This window comes from Tauraco erythrolophus, chromosome 4, assembly GCF_009769465.1.
Source record: "Tauraco erythrolophus isolate bTauEry1 chromosome 4, bTauEry1.pri, whole genome shotgun sequence".
NCBI classification, from domain to species: Eukaryota; Metazoa; Chordata; class Aves; order Musophagiformes; family Musophagidae; genus Tauraco; species Tauraco erythrolophus.
The window spans coordinates 59,010,451-59,029,181 of record NC_141468.1 but is presented as its reverse complement, the minus strand read 5'-3'; the positions used below and the strand labels follow the sequence as shown (position 1 = coordinate 59,029,181).

Below are 18,731 nucleotides of genomic sequence, written 5' to 3'. Positions count from 1 at the left end.
TTTACTCATTTCTCTCTGCAGTGCCTGCTTTGGAGACACAATCGAGTTTCACTAGCAGCAAGTTTCACAGCCTATTGGCGGGCGGAGAGCACCAGAGCACTCAGCAGCACCAGAGACCTCCAAAGGAAACCCCAAGGGTTGCAGGAAGTGGTGCTGGTGACTCAGCTTTACCAGATGAGTCAGCACACAGTTGGCCGTAAGAAAAATTAAAACGGGGTCTGCAGCAGTTACGCGTGCTCATGCTGAAGCTCGCTCCCCTGGAGCAGTAGCTGAATGCCAGTTCCAACACTTGTATGTGTTGATGCTCTTCCCCATCCTGTTTTCCCCAGAAAGCTGTTTGTCTGTTCTGTGTCCTGGAGGTAGAGGAGTGACCCCAGGACCCAGCCAGCAGAGCTGCTCTGGGGTCCACTCTCTTCTGGAGAGGGGCTGGAAGCTGGCATTGTGGCGGCACAGGCCACTGGGATGTGCTGGGAGAGTGCCTTTTTCAACACACTGGGTGGGCCAGCTTTGCCAGGAGCACCAGTTTTCAGGGACTGTTTGTGGAAACAGTTGGGAAAGAAGGGCTGCAGGTTTGGAGATGCTGAGAAAAACAACATGGTGTAGGGCAGCTGCCCCATGACCACCTGCAGGCCTGGCTTCTGACCCTACAGCAAGGAAAAAGGATTAGAGGAGTCACTACAGATGCCTCCACAGCACACAAGCTACAGGAGTCTGAGGGAAAAGGTGCCTTTGTTTTACCTTCTGCATTTCCTCAAAGGTCTCAAAGCAAACCAGGGCACTGACCCTTTGCAAAGTGGATATCCCACTCTGACCCCATTAGAAATTACTCCTGTCTTCGTATCCTTTCCAGGATCTGACTCAGAAGTGATCCTCCAAGCTCTAAAAACTCTTCATAATCTTTCTGTATCTTATCTTAATTACATGTTAGAGAGAGCTTAGTCATCCCTGATGTGGGCTAGAAAGGGAGGAGATGCACAGCAGAACCTCTTTACAGCCATCACCTGGAGAACGGGTAAAGCCAGAGGTGCTCTCTTTCCTGAATCTGCATTGCACTTCACACAGAAATAACCAACAGATAGGCTCAAAGCACGAGAATGGAAATCACAGCACGTTGATCAGTACCAGAGAGCAAAAGGTGACATTCTTTTGTCCCTCTCAGAGCTCATACACCACTTTCGGTAGCAGACATACTGCCCACACCACCCTCTCCCCAAGCAGTGACCACCTTTAAAGTTTAGCAGCCCTCCTTGAGTTGGGGACACCACTGTGAACCAAGGCTGCCCACTCTGGCCTCCCATTGTTTTTAACTGATAGACAATGCTTCTTTAAAACACCAGTTGATATTCTGCCCACCAGAATATCTGGTGGGACCAAAGGGCAGAAGCTAGTAAATTGTAAGGATTTAGTCCAGAGCTCCTTGCTGTAAAGCCTCCACGTCACTTCTAAGTGTGCCCATAGGGGAAGACCTCACAGATACTTAGTGCTCCTGAAACCTCATGCCTGATGGACTCTCCATCACAGCTAGCTCAGCAGGAGGCAGGGGAATGGAGAGGCTGTGCCAGGTACCCCTTTCTGCTGCCACATTCAAGCTGAAAACCAAACTCTGCCGCAGCTGCAAGCTGTGGCAGAAGCTGCTGTGACATCTCAGTTGCTGTGATTGATAGTCTCTGACCAGGAGCGTGTGTGTATGAACCCTTCCCACCGCTGCTACAAAGCCCTGCAGCAGGTAAATAAAAACAAGGAGGAAAAGTGAGCAGGCAGCGAGCTACCTTTCTGACAGATTGATTTAGTCCTCTGGGCGGCTGCTGCTGCTGCTGCTGCTGCTGCTGCTGCTGCTGCTGCTGCGTGGGGCTGCGGCTGCTCCTGCGTGGGCTCCTGAGGGGTGCTGGCAGGTTGCTGACACGGCGGTTGGCTGGAAGTTTTAGCGGGCAATGATTGTACTCTCTGGAAAGAAAAGAGCATCTGTGAGAAGTTATTCCCCAAACACAACATGGAGCAAGGCTTGTGTTTCTTAAAGGACTTTTTATGAAGTTTGTTTTTCCTCACTCTTTATTCTTTAGGAAATTCAGTCAATGATTCTGTTTCACCAAGTAGAGAAATCAAATTGGAGTGGGATTCAGAGTCCTAAAAGAGGAGGTAGTGCTATTCTAAATCCTTGGGCTATCCGTGACATCCTTCAAGGGCTGGCAGACCTGACAGGACCTGTGTCCTTCTGGAGCGGCGGCTGGAGCTCAGGTGAGATAGCATCCAGTGTCACCCTTGATACCCCAGGGTGAGACTGGATGCTGACATTTAGGCAGCTGACTGGCATCTCACCTGCTACACAGCAAATGCAGCCTGATCCGTGCCTGCCCCTGATGGCAGACACTGCCACTTGCTCTGCAGAAGGTGCAAGAAACGTGGCAGCAGAGAATGAAAATCTTCTCTGATGCCATGGAAGATGCTGGGGTTTGACTTATGCCATAAAACTTGGATATATTTATCCCTTCCTGGAAGAAACACTCAGAACACTTCTGTTAAGTGCTGAGCTCATACCAACAGGGGAATAGCAGATCACCTCTGATGAAAGACTCTGTTAACACTGAAATACTGACATGCATTAAAACAAAGAGCATTCAAAAGCAAACAGTCTGCTCCCAGGGTCTGACTTCAGCTCTCAGCAGACAAGGTGACCTATCTATCATTCCAACTACAATCTCTCTAATGAAAGGACAAGAGGTGAAATATACACTCTGCTCTTTTTTAATACCACAGGCATAGTTGTTCTTTCAAAAACTAGTGAAATGTGGCAGAAAACCCTTCTCCTCCAAGCCCGAGATCCTGCCGGACAAAAGGCAGAACCGTGTGTTTGGAAGAATGCTGAACAGCCTGTGATGCACACAGTCAATCGTGCGTTGCTGTACACAGTTCATCATTGTCGAATTCCAGTCTTTTTGCTGAAGATCTGCTTACACCGCTCTGTTTTACAAAGCCACGAACTACCATCCATCGTAGCAAGCAACTCAGCCATTTTAGTATTTACTGCATTGAATTTTCACCACGTTAAGTCATCCTATGGTAACCTGAACCATAGGAGCAGGAAGAGGGAGAGAGGAACCCAACTGACTGCAGCAGGGACGTGATCTAACTCTTGCCTACCTGCAAGGTCGGGCAGCTACTCCCTGCCTTCCCGTGGGGTGAGAGGCCCTGCCTCTCAGCGCTCTGCTTGGTCACGGTGAGGACGATGTGGGTCCCTGTGGAGTCAGTGATGAGGGTGGGGGGAGGGGTGCCCTTGATGAGGTCGCTCAGGGTGCTCCCTTGCTGACCAAGGACAAGCCGCGGGCTGTGGGACTGGCACGGTGGCTCTGCTTCCGCAGCTGGCACCTCCTGCTTCACCATCATGGCTTTCTTTGGCACTGGGCTTGGATTCGAAGTGTCCATTTGGCTAGCGGTTGGTGCAGGGCTGAATTGGTCTGTTTGGCCACTGGATTGCTTTGCAAACTGGCAACTCACGAAACCGTTTCACTCTTGACCTGGGTGCCAAATGCTGCTGGGTTGGAGGCAAGGGCTGTTCCTTCTCCTGCAGCCGCTGAGGCTGGTAGTGACTGCTGAGAGCGCTTCTCCTGCTCTAGCTGTAGTCTAAGCATCTCGACCAGCTGCTGCTTCTGCTTCAGCATGCGGGTGAGCTCCTCGATCTGCTTGTCCTTCTCCTGCAGCATCTGGTCTTTGTCCCTAACTTCTGCATCTCTGCTGTTACCAGTACTGCACTGCTCTGACCTGGGTGCTGCATTTATGCTGCAGGAGGCAGACTTGGAGCTTTCTTCCTTCACCAGGAACTGCACTGGAGATGCCTGCAAAGTGAGCTGGGTCAGGGGTGAAGTCACCATCTCTCCAAAGGTGTCTCCAGTGGCCGAGTTCTCATCTCCTGTGCTCATTTGTGAGCGCTCAGAAGGAGTTGGAGAAACAGGAGGAGTTGAGCCTGTGCTGCCAAACTTCATCACGCCACCACCGGTGACTGTGGCCACAACTACTTCTGCTGGTACAATGCCAGTGGTGACCAGGGCTGGCCCTGTGCTCAGCCTGGCAGCTGGGAAGGCTACCACCACTTCAGCAGCTTTTGGGAGGATGGCTGCTGTGCTGGGCTTGGGAGCGGGAGTTGTTTGGCTGGCTGCACCGTTCTGCTCTTGGTAAGCTCTGAGACGCTCAAGTCAGGTCCGTCTTTGTGCCCGAGACAGGCAAGGCCCTCAACTTCAACTCCTGCTTCAGCTCTGCTACCTGACGGGGGAAAAAAAAGAGGTCAACATTAGGAGAACATACACTTTGAAGAGAATAACTACTAAGAGCTACCAGAGCCATAGGGCAAAGGATTAAACTGACCCTCCAACCTGCAACAAACCTGCACCTCAGGTACAGACTGCAGGGTAGCAATGCCAGCTGCTTTCACTCATTCTCATTGGTCCACTTCAGCCCTGCTCTGGCGCAGCAACATTGTTCAGTGCTGCCCTCTCATCCCCCAACAATGGAAAAAAAAAGGCTGTGCAGCTTCACAGGACATTTACCTTCATCTCATCTAGGTTGGCAGGGAGAGGCCAGGCTTGCCCACTGCAGCATTACTGTTTTGTCGCATCAGCCCACTGGAACCAGAGGATATTGAAGATGCGCTGCTGACTGTGGCAGAGAGATTGCGTACAGCAGGGGCACTGGCACTACTCTGCTGCTCTCCTGGAGGCCTGCAGGGAAAGAAGAAACACAGGCATCAAAACCAAGGTGGGAAGGCACCAGAGGCCCTCAGTGTTAACAATCATATACGTTCAGAAACATCTGGGTCACTAGTGCCAACCTAGACATAAACCATACCAGTGCCTTTGACCATGTCCATGCCCCTTACTTGGCCAACCAACTCACTTCGGCTACTTCTCCCTGATTCAGCTGACACCAGCCCTCTTTTGCAGCCCACTGTAACTTAACGAGACTGAGTGCGTGACACCCAACCGCCACACCTCACACCCCAGAACACAATGTCTGATAACAGCATGGGGGAAGCAAGTGCTTCCTAAGAGAGAGCTGCCATTTCGGACCCATACTTTGGTGGAGCTGGCAGGATGGTCTGATAGTTGTAGTGCTGCTGCTGCTGCTGTTGAGGATCTGAAGCTGGAGAAAGAGCTGCTGCTGCTGCAGTATTTTGGCATAGGACGAATCCATGGGAGGGGCTCCCTTGTCCTGCTTTGGTCCGGGGGAATATACTGATGATATTTTAAGCTTCTTGACTTTCGGCTTCAACTCTTGGCTTTTTACTGCGCTGCGATTTCTCACTAGCAGACTTGGGCTGGCTTTGCTATTTAGAAGAAAAGGAGGAAGCAAATAAGAATGGAAACACTGAAATAACATAACACCCCACATAAACCAGAACACACACTGTGATTTTCATTTCGAAATTCTACACATTTGACCTCAGGGTCTTTCCATGCTTCTCTAATGCAGGCAACAGTATAGTCACAGCATCATAACACAGATCACAGAAAGGCAGCCATTCATCTTTCCCAGCACACCAGATCACTTGCTTATCCAGTGCAGACTCACTGACTCTAATTATGGATAACGCTGATTGTTTCAAAACGTTTTGCATTCAGGATCCATTTACAGAAGATGAATACATCATGGAACAGAAAAATTTATTAAATATGTTACAACTAGTGTCAGAGGAAGACACTAGTGAGAAATAAGCTCTTCTTCCTTTGCATCTGTTAACACAATACTTCCAACTGCAAATCCTTCTTCAGAGTAACCATCTTATCTTTCTTCAGACTACAACAATGAAGAATCAGCCAAAACAGTACCTTAATGAGCGTTGGTGGGGGCTTGGCAGCAGTAAGAGCTGCTCCATTCGTAAGACTAGGAGGCAGAAGGAGGTGGAGGTGGCAGAGGCGGAGGTGGCTGTTCAGGTAGGAAAAGTGTTTCACTGGAATCTGCGCTGATCTGCAATTGGGACGTACCCTGCAGGGACAGAAAAAGGCATAATGAGGAGGGAAACAGTTTAAGAAAGTGCAGGAAGTGTCCATTTACAGGGAAGCAGCACAGGTTTCAAGTCATTAATTAGACTCCTTTAAACCCACTGCTTCAGTTGTCCCTGAGAAGCAGCACAACTGCTTAGGGCAGAAAAGGAATCAAAATCCCACACCTCTATCTCCCAGCTTTGCCCGCCAGAACCAGTTGCACTCCAAAGCAGGCTGAATCACCAAGTAGTGATTGCCCCTCTTCCCCACATGGCACCACTGCAGGGGCTTCTGAATAACCAGAGGACTCCACCAATACCACATAGAGTGAGACCCCTTGTGAAATCTCACTGACTATATCTTTTATGGATCCTTCGGTCTCAGGTTTTTAGGATCCTCTGTCACAAATCAGCCGTAGCTGTGAAGCTCCAGGGCACTGCAGGAGGCCACCGCATTCTCACCTGAGCTAGTGATGTGCCAGTGGTGCTAGGGAGAGGCTCACAAATCCGGGAGTCCATCGGCGATGGGACAGACCCTTGGGACTCATGGCTGGCTGGCTGTTCTGGGGAGAGGGCGTCACTGCTGTCCTCATCAAGGAGGAATTGTCTGCAACCTTTGGGTAGTTCACCTGTCCAACTAGAAACACAAACATCAACTATGGTCTTTGAAGTGGAATAAGAAATTACTTCACTTGACACTACATGTTTCACAAAGATAATGAAGGCACCGAGAGAGAGTTGTGTCTGAGTTGTGCTTAAAGCACCGACTAAAAATGAAAGAACAGAACCCAAACTGGATCAGTTTTAAGTGTTTACACTCATCTCTGCTATCAGTAGAATAAAACAATGCAGTCTGAGGTGAACCATGTCCCTTGCTTGTTAGCCAGACAAGATCAGGAAGTATAACAAGAGCCACTTAACTCTGCCCAAACCCAGATCTGTGGCACGGCTTATTTGATTATCATTTGGCACCAAAGAAGGAGGTTAGACAGTGTAAGGTTGAGTCATGGTTTCTTTGGCGTTCATCCTGTGTAGTGGAAGGTAGAATCCCTCTTCAAGACAGAATCCCAAATTGTCTTCTAGTCTTATAAGCAACAAGGGCTACAGATTAAGTGGTGGCCCTGACTGCTATTAGTATTTTTGTCTATCTACATGTTCAGTAGATAAATTCCCTTGAGCGGGCATTTGTGATGCACTAATGTTTTTTAGATCACATTATCTCAAATAAATCCTGGTAGGCAGGAAAACACTATTATTTGCACCTAACATAAAAGCAACAGAAATCCAGGGAGATGTCAAAGTCAGAAGGAAGCCATGTCTCTAATGCTCCAGTTCACAAGTTCACTTTTTCTCTTCCTCAACCACTTCTTGTGCAATAGTAGAGACAGGTCAGGTTCTCCCACAACACTGTCCTTTTCCTTTTTCACGAAAAGTATTCTGTCTTGCTCACAGTTGTGTCCCATTTGTCTTTAAAAGTAGCTGTGCATGTTTGAGGGATGTATAACCACAGACAGACTGCTCGGTGTGGGGACACGGGAAAGAGCACTGCTGAGACAGTGGGAAGGCTATTCCTCAGCATTCCTTTCAGCCCTTGGAATGGCACTGGCATGATTTACATCTGTTCTGGTTTATTTTTAAAGGGGTTGAATCCTCTGAAGTTTTTAAGTTCACAGACAGCTTTTGTTTCATCACACCTGTTTATATTCTGTCTCCTCTCCCTGATCCGAGTAATTCAGTGGGTTCTCCCTGACCAAGGTTGCTGACTGTTATATCGAGAGAGGGATTTTTAAGGAGAGAATCTAGGGAATGCAATCTTCAACAGTCTTTCAAGACTTCAGGGTGGCAATTGATTTCACGTTATTCTGGGATGTCCCTACTCCTATAATTTATGTCTTGTAGCACTATCTGGGCCAGAGGGAGTTCTGCTTTTCAGAATCTTTGGGGTTGAAAGGCTGTGATTCTGAGACAGGAAAGCAAGACCAACCATGGGACTGCACTCCCTTAGATGGCAGCTGAATTGATAGGAAATCCCCAGCCACCTATCGGACATGCCCTCAACACAGATCCTCCTCTGGCCTTACCTATAATGGCTTCCTTCAGGCTTGATTCCACAGGCAAGATGTTCTTCTCCACCAGTTCCATGGGACCTGGCCTCTGCGCTATCTTCTCATTGAGGTCATCTGCCAGTCTGGCTCTCTTTAGCTTCAGCTGCTTAGCCTGCAAGGAGGGTTCAGCTGAGGTCTCTGTTCAGGGGAAAGTAAATAAAATGGCATCAATCCAGCAATGGTCCACCTATGCACTTCAGCAGTATTTTACTTCTACTCAGAAAGGTAACTGTAGATAACTGTGCAGAAAAATAACTGCAGATAACAATAGATAACTACGCATTATAAAGATATTATAGATATTATGTACATTTAAGTTATAAAGAGAACTTCAGTAGCCCTTGTGACTCCAGAATAGGACAAATTCACTGTTCTCAAACTGATGTCACCCAATTCTCCTTCACCTTTTCCCTTTCAGTTCTGCCCAAAGATGTAGTACTCAGCAGCAGCAGCATAGTACTCCCTCTCTGAAACTGAGGTGCTTACTGATTAGATTGAATCTGCCTCACTCCCTCTTGGATATTTTACAGTGGTTTCCCTTAGTAGAAGAGCAATCCACGGTCATTCCGTTTCATTGTTGCTCAGCTACAAAAAACTGCACAATTTTGAGTTCACTAACAGATTCTTCTGAGAATCTCCCTGCAAGCAGAGTTGAATCTCTCCCAAGAAATCATGCAACAGGCATGATCCCAACTGAAAGAAAGACTTTGGGGTCAGAGGCAAAATAGCATGCTGTTAAATAAATAATTACGATAAAGTTTATTGTTGATGTTTTCCTGTTTAGAACGTGCCATACCTTCCAGAATGTGCATCCTAACCAGCTCTGATCTCTCTGGCCGGGACCGGATTTCCGTTTCAGATAGTCCTCTGTCTGCAGCAAAAATAGACAAGCAAGACCAATTTTAGTTGATCAGACACAAGAGTGAGGTAATCTTGAACAGCACAAACAAGAGAATCAACCATCTTTAGTTGTTACTGAGATCTAAATAAACACAGAACAGAGAAGGGGCATATCTTCTGTCTCAGAATGAGCTTATTCTAAAGATGACCTCCTCATACTGTACATCACCTCAATATAAGAGTGCACTGCTGCCTCACAGAAGAGAAACTGGAAAGGACTTCCTCAAGAGCTGAAGTCCTCTTTTCCCCCTTTTATGCAACACCACTAACTTGTGTCAGGGTGAAATTCGAGGCATTTCTTTTTACATTAAAGATAGATGCACTAGTTCCATTGTTTGCAGCAAATACTTTCATATACTGCTGGCATTAGGGGCTGACTTGTGGTTTGGGCATACTCTTTTATTTGTTTAAAGATATGTTATTTGTTAAGCTAACGACCCCATGCGCTCCCTTGGCAGGCAGAATGCGAATGCTATGACAAGACCCATTTAATTTCCAGAACTGCTTTTAGCTCTGTCTTTGGAGAATGCACTACAGAAAAATGTACAGAGATGACCCTGTCTGGACTGAGCACGTCACCCTTTACACAGCCAGACGGGAATCTGGGAGCAGTGGGTAATAGACAGGTAGGTATCAGCCATCAGAATGGGCCTTCAGAGAAAATAATATTGAAATCAATCAGAAAACTGCACCATGCTTGCTCAATTGCCCACACTAAAACGTTAACTTAATAAGAAAGTTTTAAGAAAAAAGGGGAGGAAGAAGCAAAAGCCTTTGGGACACTGGTCTTAATGCAAAGTCCACTGTTCCAATCCTTCCACAGAGTTTAAAGTGCTAACACTCCGTTACAGGTTTTAATCATAGGGTTTTTTTTTTTACTTAAGTTGCTTTCACTTTTAAAACAAAAGTTAGCCCAGCAGTCATAACAGGTTTTATTCCCTTGTAAGCTAATCAGAAAAAAAAAACTATCCCCAGAGGCCTTTGGAGGAACAGAAATCAAGAAACCTCCCAGTTAGCAAAGGTGCTGCATGAAGTGTGACACTTCCTCTTTCTATAGAGCCAGAAGTCTGTGTGATTTCAGCGTTAAAAGATTTTTAGGGGGATCCTCTCTACTAAATTTTCAATTTCTAATATCCTAGATAAACAAGGTGCACGTGCAGGTAACAGAGAAACCATACACCTTTCTCAAAGGTGGAACTGAGCTCCACATGATAGAAGCATTTAAGAGCAAAACAGACACCACAAAATAAAAATATAAAGTATATGAACAGTGGGGAAGAAGATCAGTGACTTCCAGAAAGAAGACTCCAGGGGAAATCCAGGCACCATATCCAATGGGTTTTAGGCACGAATAGTTCACTGAGGGTTAACCACCACCACATGCAAGCTGAAGAACAGCCCATCCAAGACATCTCTGGCTGCATAGCACTGTGGTTACATCCAGATATGAATATTTTCCTTCTGCATCTCATTAACAGCTACAGGATGCCCAAAACATAAGAACATACTACTCCTGACTTCCTCAAAACATCAAAGAGCATATCACTTCTTACCCTGGCCCGCTCCAAACCCTTCTTTGTTCATGAAATGCAGCTGGACTTTTCAGAGCTGTTGAGAGAAAAACATTTAGAGAATGAATTAGAATGATGGAAGTTCTCTTACTGTACGTCCCTTCGGGCCAACTAAGTTAACAAATACACCACAGCAACTGCCTCCTGCATCTTCAAACACACTGAACCAGATCTCCAGCTGGTTATAAAGCAATGTGAGTTGACATACTCCATTTGACAGCACAGGAGCTACGGGAGCTGACCTGGACTTTTTGTAGGCTACTGAAGAAAGTTATATGCGTTACAATTCTGGCCAAACTAACCACTGTTCACAAAAGTGGGTTCAAGAGCATGAGTCAAAAACAGCCCCCCCAACAAATGCCTTTTACAAGCTTCAACATGGAGTAAAATATCCATGACCCTTAGTAAGGGAATGGCAATGAAACATCGAAGATACATGAAATGGTTGGAAGGATGGAGGAGGACTCTAATGAACTGTAAATCCTCTTTACTTACCTTTTAATGTCAAAGGAAGCTGCAAGTCTTTCCTTAATCTGCACCTGTGTTTTGTGTACATGCAAAAGCTGGTTATAATTCTGCAGGTCCACAGGACATTTACATTGCTCCATGTAAGAGAAACTATTGTGAAAACAGGAACACTTGGACAGGAAAGTACATCTGTCTGTTGACAGAAAACCAAGACTTGAGGAATTAACAGTAGCTCTCCATATAACAGACCTCCTCAGGCCCACTATAAAACCAGAGCCAAAATGGATCACGTATTAAGAAACTGATCCTCTGCTGTCCAGGACCGTACTAACCCTGGAGGAATCTCTCACTCTGCTTGGCTCCGCTAGAGCACACAAAGCTCACGTCCACGGTAAAACCGGAGAAAGAGGGTGACATTAGTTCTAACTTAGCAAGGGTAAGTGTCACTAGCTCTTCATGGTTTTCCCGACTCTGCAAGTAGCTGTTTTTTCAATCACATTGCAGCTTGTATTCAGAACTAGCTGAAGGAAACATTAATTTATTTTCATATTTCTGAAATACTCCTCATATTTAAAACTGTCTTTTGAAGACAGAAATCTAAACTTCTGCAGTTTTAACTCCTAAGTATTGCATCTAGGTCCTATGAAATAGAGTCTACTCATATTATTTTTTGCTTAAGCCAATGATTAATATTCTCCACATGTAACTTCATAATGAAATCTCAAAAGGCTATTAAAAAATAAAAGGCCCTTGCATAAATCCAATGTAAGAAACTACTTCTAATGCATGTGTAGACTTCTAAACTCTTTCCTACATTATAAAATGGAATAGCCAAAGACAAATGTTAAGACAGACACAGGTTCTGTGAAATATAGACAGAGTCCCTCTAGGTTCAAATCAATGGGGTAAAAAGTAGAATTTAGTCTATATGCCAGGAATTCTGAAAACACTAGGGCATCATGGATGGGATTCAGACTACAGAAGTGAACGAAGAATAATTAGTCCAATAAATTGACAATATTGAAAACTAACCATAGTGAGTAAGTACCCTACAATGAGTAGGGGAACACATAGTGAGTGCCCCTACAATGAAAGGGCAAATAGTTTCTGTTCTGATTAAAGCTAGTTTTGTACAAGCTGGTTATGGAGAGAAACCACCAGAGAAAGTTATGCAAGCTGTGAAAGGGAGTGCACTGACTGCACTTTGGGATAAACCAAAGTAAGGGTAGAGATTCGGTTTTGCAATAACTGCAAAAATAAGACAAAAAAACTTTACTGGCTAGCTGAGACATCAACTTCTGGGCAGTCTGACCATCACACTTCAATGAAAACCAAGCAACAAATAACACTGGGAAATACTCTTTTCACATGAACTGCTTGTGAATATGCATGTGCTTGAACTTCAACATGCATTTCTTTCATTGTATGCGTATCACAGAAAAGTGAAATAAAAGTTCAGGTACACTTGGGCAAAGATACCATGCAATATACAAATGGGTATAAAAATCTACCCTGGAGACAGGCAAAGCAGGACTCATCTTGAGTCTTCAAAAGCTCTCTACCACTGGAATGTGCAGGCATGGCAGTAATTCTTTACTCTCCTCTTCCTGCCTACCTCTGCCGTCAGTGAGAGGCAGCACATGAACTTTAAGTGACATTTCCCTGACCATAGCAAATGGTCAGGAAAGTCAACTGCAGGAGTTCAGCTGCTTTCACAGGTAATCCAAGAAAACTTGCAAACAGAAGAACAAAGCAAGAAGAAAAAGAATCCCCAAGAGAAAGAAAAGAAAAACCCTCCCTCAAATCACATACACATTAAATAGTAAGTAATGCAAAACTGCTACAGGAAGAATCTTGTAAGGAACAACTTCAGTCTCTCATGACTAGTCCTCTGGAAACAAGCACTGGGTTGTAGCTCTCTGGGCTGGCAACATGACAGAGGACTTGATATTCAACCTCTGAAAATGTCAAGAGGCCACCAATCCTTCCCTGCTTCCCTCAGCAATCTAGGATGGGGCTGGCACGTCAGAAGAGGGTGTCTATTGTAAAATCATACTCCATTTGAAGTTAACTAAGCCTTACACATTTTTCTGGCTTTGAAATGACTGCATAGCCTAGGGCTGTGGGGCAACTCTGTTAACTTTACTATAGCAAATGGAAAAAAAGAAAAATCCTATGAAGAACTCTGAAGCAGTAAGGCTCTGGGTAAGCTCTACAGGAGATCTACAACGCAGACAGGCCCTTTTTCCAGCTCCTACCACTGCCCTTCCCAGCTGCTTGGTACTGATGCCTGCAAAACTATTCCTGACCCCTGTATCCTTCTGGCTTGCTCACCTGAGTGCTGCTTTATCCACTGCACTCAAAATTACCCATACTGACAAAGCTCTACTATTCCTGGCCGTATCAGCTATTCTGGCTCATTCTGACAGGGCATGCAAGTGAGTGGCTCAGCTGCTGGAGCAGAAGCAGCGGTAATCAGGTAGGCATGGGCAGCACTGCTATCACTGACACAGGATTCATGTCCGTGGCCCTTTGCACTTGAAGCAGCAGATAAACCCACAGAAAATAGGAACGAATAAACTCAATCCCCTAATGCCTTCTGACTGCTCAGGCTGGATAAAATATACTAAACTATTCTTTACAGTAGTTTGTCTAACCTGTTCTTGAAGACCTGTGAAAAAATGCAATATTATTGCAGAGAAATTATCCCTGTGAATTGATGTCCTTACTATAAAAAAACTTTCTAAATGTCTGTTTCCTTTCCTACAATTTATACTATTATTCCCTGCTTTGCCTGCAATCCTTACAGAGAACAATCCATCCTCTTCCTCTTTGCATCTATCTATATATATTAGAAAAGCTTGGCTTTCCTACTGTCTTCTGTTATACAAAATGACCAAAGCCAGTTGTTTCAACCTTCCCTTATAGATAACATTTCCCAGATGTTTGCTTGTTTACTCTCTTTTGGACTCCTTCCATTTGAAGGAATTTTTCTTGAAGTATAGTGTCTAAAACTGGGTACATATTCCAGCCTAGGCTTTATCAACTTTTATAGAGCTAAATGATTATTAAATAACACTTCCCAGTTATATGTCCCAGCCAGTGTGCCTTTTTTTGTGTACATAAAATGCATAACGTGTTCACTTGTGCTTGGCTAACAACCCATGAAAGGTCTCCAATCCTCTTCTGCAGAGCTGCTATCTAGCCAGCCACTCTCCATCCTCAATTCATGCCACTGACTAGACATGTCAAAACGTAGAAACTCTGCTTTTTCCTTTGGTTTTGTCCCACACTTTTCAGCTTCTCCAAACATTTTGAGTCCCAATCCTGTCCTCCCAGTCTACTAACCTGGAAGTTTAATAAATATGCACATGCTGTTCCCTTGTTTACATCAAATTACTGAAAATACCAAATAGTATCAGACACTGATCTTCTCCCTCCCCACCCAAAAGCCTTGCTCAACACATCCTCCCAGTCTGACACCAAGCCTTTACTCCAATACTGTTCTCTGACCAGTTGCACAAGCAGCTTCAAGTTGTCCCAGCTTGTGTACAAAAACGTCAGGCAAGCCCGTGTCAAGCACCTTACTAAACACAAGAAGTGCAAAAAGACATTTAACACCCTGACTTCCTGAGGAGGTAGTTCAACAAATATTTCGTCTGGTAGTTGGTTCAGCTTAATGACCTCTTCCTCCTCCTCCCCCATGTCCCACGTTTCTACCTCGCTATCGATGCTCCAATTGTACTTGTACTGCACAGGGAGCTGTAATAGGGAACTGTCACCATAAAGTAACTCCAGCACCTCCCCATGGCACTTGTCCCTCCCCAAAAAGAGGTACTAGTTAACTTGGTTCGAATCCTTGATCTATCTTAACTGTGTGGCCAGCTTCACTAGCTTTGCCAGAAAAAATTTGGGTGAGCCCCTGATGAGAATAGGGTGCTGCCAGAGGAAAAAAAATTGCCAAACTACAACCACCGTATTAGCTGTTGAGAGTTTTTGTTTCCCACTGTATGCAGAAAAAAATTCCTTTATATGTCTCTGCTACTGAGGTATCTGAGAATGCAGAAATAACTTCTGCAATGCCCAATTTCAGCTAGATACACCTTTTGCTTGTATTTCTGATTTTGTTTCTACATGATGTGTGTGTGGTATTTTCATCCTAAATAAATCGCAGTGACACTTTCTGCCCTCGTTCTTGTACCTAGGCCTGGGACAAAGCACATCAGCCCTCAGTTATGCTGACAAAACGGTTTGTGGACTCAGATCACAGTTGTTTCGAAAGAGTTATTTTAACCTGGACTGGTATGCTGGTTTACAGCACGGCTCCACAAATAACAGTGTCAGCAAAACCGAGCAAAAACTGCCCTGCCAGATAAAGTCAGGAACGAGCGCTGCAGCGGGAGCCCCCCACGCTGCTGAACCACAGCCTCCATGTCTGCAGACTGCCCTATCCATCTTTGGAAAACAGCCTGATGTTACAAATGACCAAACAAGCACTAAAAATGGTTTAGTGAAAGAATAGAAGGGACAATAGCATCACCAACAGGGTTTGGGACAGCACAGTCCAGCAGGTGCCCCTCACTGAGTTGTAAATACTTTTGTCTCACTCAGGCAACCACCTTGCAATTTGCAACATCTACTGTTCCACGGATGAGCTTGATACCCTTCACCTTTAGATGACCAACAGAAGGACATGCTTTTCCTACCACAGATGGGCTGGCCAGCAAGGATCTCATTAAATTCCTACCACATAGATCTTAGCTTTTTAGTCTCTTTGGTACTTATTGTGGACAATTTTGATGTTTCATCACCAAAATTCCTGTAGCATTAGTATCTTTGTGGTCACACCCTTAGCTACCATGAGAAATCGCCCTGGAGATGAAAGATACAATTATTTAGTGCCTCCACCCTGCTTCAAAAATGTTTGCAGCTATACATTGCGACTACTCTCCTCCCATCTGACACTCAGAGTCCACACAAAGCATAGAGGTGGAGTTGCTAACCTTCGCTTCAAAGCAATGTATTAACTCCTACAAAACAGGGTCCAAAACTGCAATGCATGAATTCAGTGTTCCCTCAGTCCAAGACACATTTTGAAGATGGCAATGCATGAATGAAGGGAGATACTGCTGCAAAGCACAAAACTGGTGCTGCTATAAACAGACTGAATCAAGCCCCAGGAATCAAACCTGAATCTCCGATATAAGAGCAGAGACAAAAAGCCAGGCAAAACACTTCAAACATTTCTGTTCAGGGTTTACTCCACAGCGTACAAAAGCAAATTTTAGCCTTACAAAGCTTTCAAAGATAGTCATATGTAGATCTTCAAGTTCCTGTTACCTAGTATGAGAAATAAGTGGAATCAGAACCAAATTCAGTCACTCTAAGAATGAAACACAGCAGGGGAAGGGGACTGACCCAACTGCTGAGAAAAAGAGGTCAAAATATCTGTACACTCTGCATTTGCTTACGCAGCCGACAGAAGACTCCATCCCTGGAGACGTTCAAGGCCAGGTTGGACAAGGCCCTGAGCAACCTGATCTAGTTGGAGATATCCCTGTTCCTTGCAGAGGGGTTGGACTAGATGACCTTTGAAGGTCCCTTCCAGCCCTAACCATTCTATGATTCTATGATTCTATGAAGACACCGAGATTTGCAAGGAACCAAATAACCGGAAGAAAGAAAGGTAAAAGAGTCTTCACAGGCCCTCACAGCTCAAGTATCTAGAGGGGAGGACAGGCTGCAAAATCTTCTGCAATTGGTAGGATCACTATTGGAGGCTACCAGACATATAGGCTGAGAGGGCAGAGCAGCACATGAGCTTTCCTTGGTCATAGTACCTAGCTCATCATGGACAACAAAGTCATATTTGAACTGCAAATCAGTTGGTTAGACAACATGCAATGTTTGTAGAAAGGCCACAACTAAATTCACAATATAGAGTCAAGTATTCTGCTCTTCAGTTAGATCAGTTCCTGAGGGAAAGGCAAAATCTTCCTTTGCTGTGACAAAGAAGTTCGTGTCATGTCCAAACCCAACCTCAGACATACTGGCTTAATTCAGAACGGCAGAAGACATTCTGCTGCAGCTATTCGTCCTTGCTCTCAACGAAATTCTAGTTTCTCTCTCTTGTTTACTATGCTTTCGTAAAAAGATGAGATAAAGCGCTGCAAATAGGCTCGATGACTTCCTCTGTCGGTTCAGGGTGGGGCTCCCACCCCGTGGCATTTCGTGTGTAGCATTTGGTAAAGGACACAAAAGTTGAACCACAGAGTGAAGCAGTTGGCACTTTCTTCCTCCCTTCATCTTCACATCATTTCCAAAAAGCATTTCTCATAGTGTGGAAGAAAAAAGTATTCAAAAACTGAGAAGGAGCTGTCATCTTGCTAGTGGGGCAGTACCAGAGAGCAGTATGGCTGCAGAAACATGAAACAGGGGTGGGGAATACACAGGTGATAGAAAAGAGATCTCCATCACCATCTTTTTCTCCTTATGTAGCTCCAGGGAGTTTTACATCCAGTACACAGACCTGATGATACCTGAGAATTTTTGCTGATTTCATATCCCTGGCATCAGTAAGAGCCCTTGCATTAAGGCTAAAATCTGAGTATCAAGTTAAGGATAAGAAAAGAAGCCACAACGGGTAGGTTGTGATTATTCAAACCCTAAAATATATAAACTCAGAAAATTTAAAATTAAGATTGACCTAAAAAAAAAAAAAAAATCCAAATATTTTTGTGAAGGTGAGAAACATATCTTTAGCACCCAAACAAATGCAGCTTTACCCTTCAATGACACCTTTCAATAACGTCATTGTCAGTAAAGAATTAAGAGTGTTTCTAGTCTCAAACAGAGGAAAGCCTGGAGAAAGGTTCCTCCCCAAGTTTTTACTGTTGCCAGCTCTGCCAAAGCATGGCATTACAGTTATAGTGCCATAGCTTTATCGAGCCTTCCCTATTACTGAGCTACTCCAATCGACAGAAATATGGCACAGAAGATGGCAGCCAAATAAAGGCCACATTATCTAGATTGTTTGTTGAGGCTCAGGCTGTTGTGGAAGCCAGAGCTGAAGAAGTCCTGCTTCTCTGACACCCTGCCTCATAGAGCCACCTCTTCTTCTGTATCAACACTCATGAGCCTGCACAGCTGTTGCTCCCAAAAAAGGCCACTCTCCAGCTCCTTGGTTGCATGGGCATCCATACAGGTGGTACTGTGGCACCCTGCCTCAGCTCAGCTCATCATAGAGCCATGCACCAGCTGAGCTGCTTCCAACATATAAACCAAGCACCTCTCCAGAGCCTATGTCCACAAAATTGTCAGTAACTGTATTACAGTGGTATCTCCTTTATGATAAAGCTGGAGTGTATGATTTTCATTAGTTTTAACTGTGTGAAAAGCCTGAACTGTAAGTTTGTCACAGCAAACATGAAATTATTGACAGAAAGGGCTAAGATTTTTCAAGGCCCAACACCGAGTTAATTTAAACTCTAACAGATACGTGTAATTTCTCAGAAAGTTCACCCTCTTTAGGAGCAAATGGAAATTGTCGCCCATGGTAACAGTTATCAGATATATGGGTGACTATGGCTACTGCTTTGCATCAAAGAACGTTTACAGCAAATACAGATAATGAATAACCTGCTCTGTCCATTGCCATTAACTGTTGGCATTCAAAAGATACTGCCAAAGTCCTGAAATGAAAAATTAAAAAGATAA

At 44.8% G+C, this 18,731-nt stretch overlaps 1 protein-coding gene across 1 annotated transcript in view; it reads right to left on the bottom strand.

Moving 5' to 3' along the window:
- The window catches only part of MRTFA (myocardin related transcription factor A), an 88,290-nt gene that overhangs the window by 2,477 nt on the left and 67,082 nt on the right, over nt 1–18,731 (bottom strand). The window contains 17 exon segments of the mRNA XM_086610174.1: nt 3,139–3,547; nt 3,586–4,187; nt 4,189–4,254; nt 4,539–4,567; nt 4,570–4,709; nt 5,064–5,115; nt 5,118–5,266; nt 5,268–5,314; nt 5,817–5,885; nt 5,887–5,973; nt 6,434–6,567; nt 6,570–6,608; nt 8,053–8,214; nt 8,873–8,923; nt 8,926–8,947; nt 10,530–10,546; nt 10,549–10,584. Coding sequence (XP_086466300.1) covers nt 3,139–3,547; nt 3,586–4,187; nt 4,189–4,254; nt 4,539–4,567; nt 4,570–4,709; nt 5,064–5,115; nt 5,118–5,266; nt 5,268–5,314; nt 5,817–5,885; nt 5,887–5,973; nt 6,434–6,567; nt 6,570–6,608; nt 8,053–8,214; nt 8,873–8,923; nt 8,926–8,947; nt 10,530–10,546; nt 10,549–10,584 — 2,111 coding nt within the window.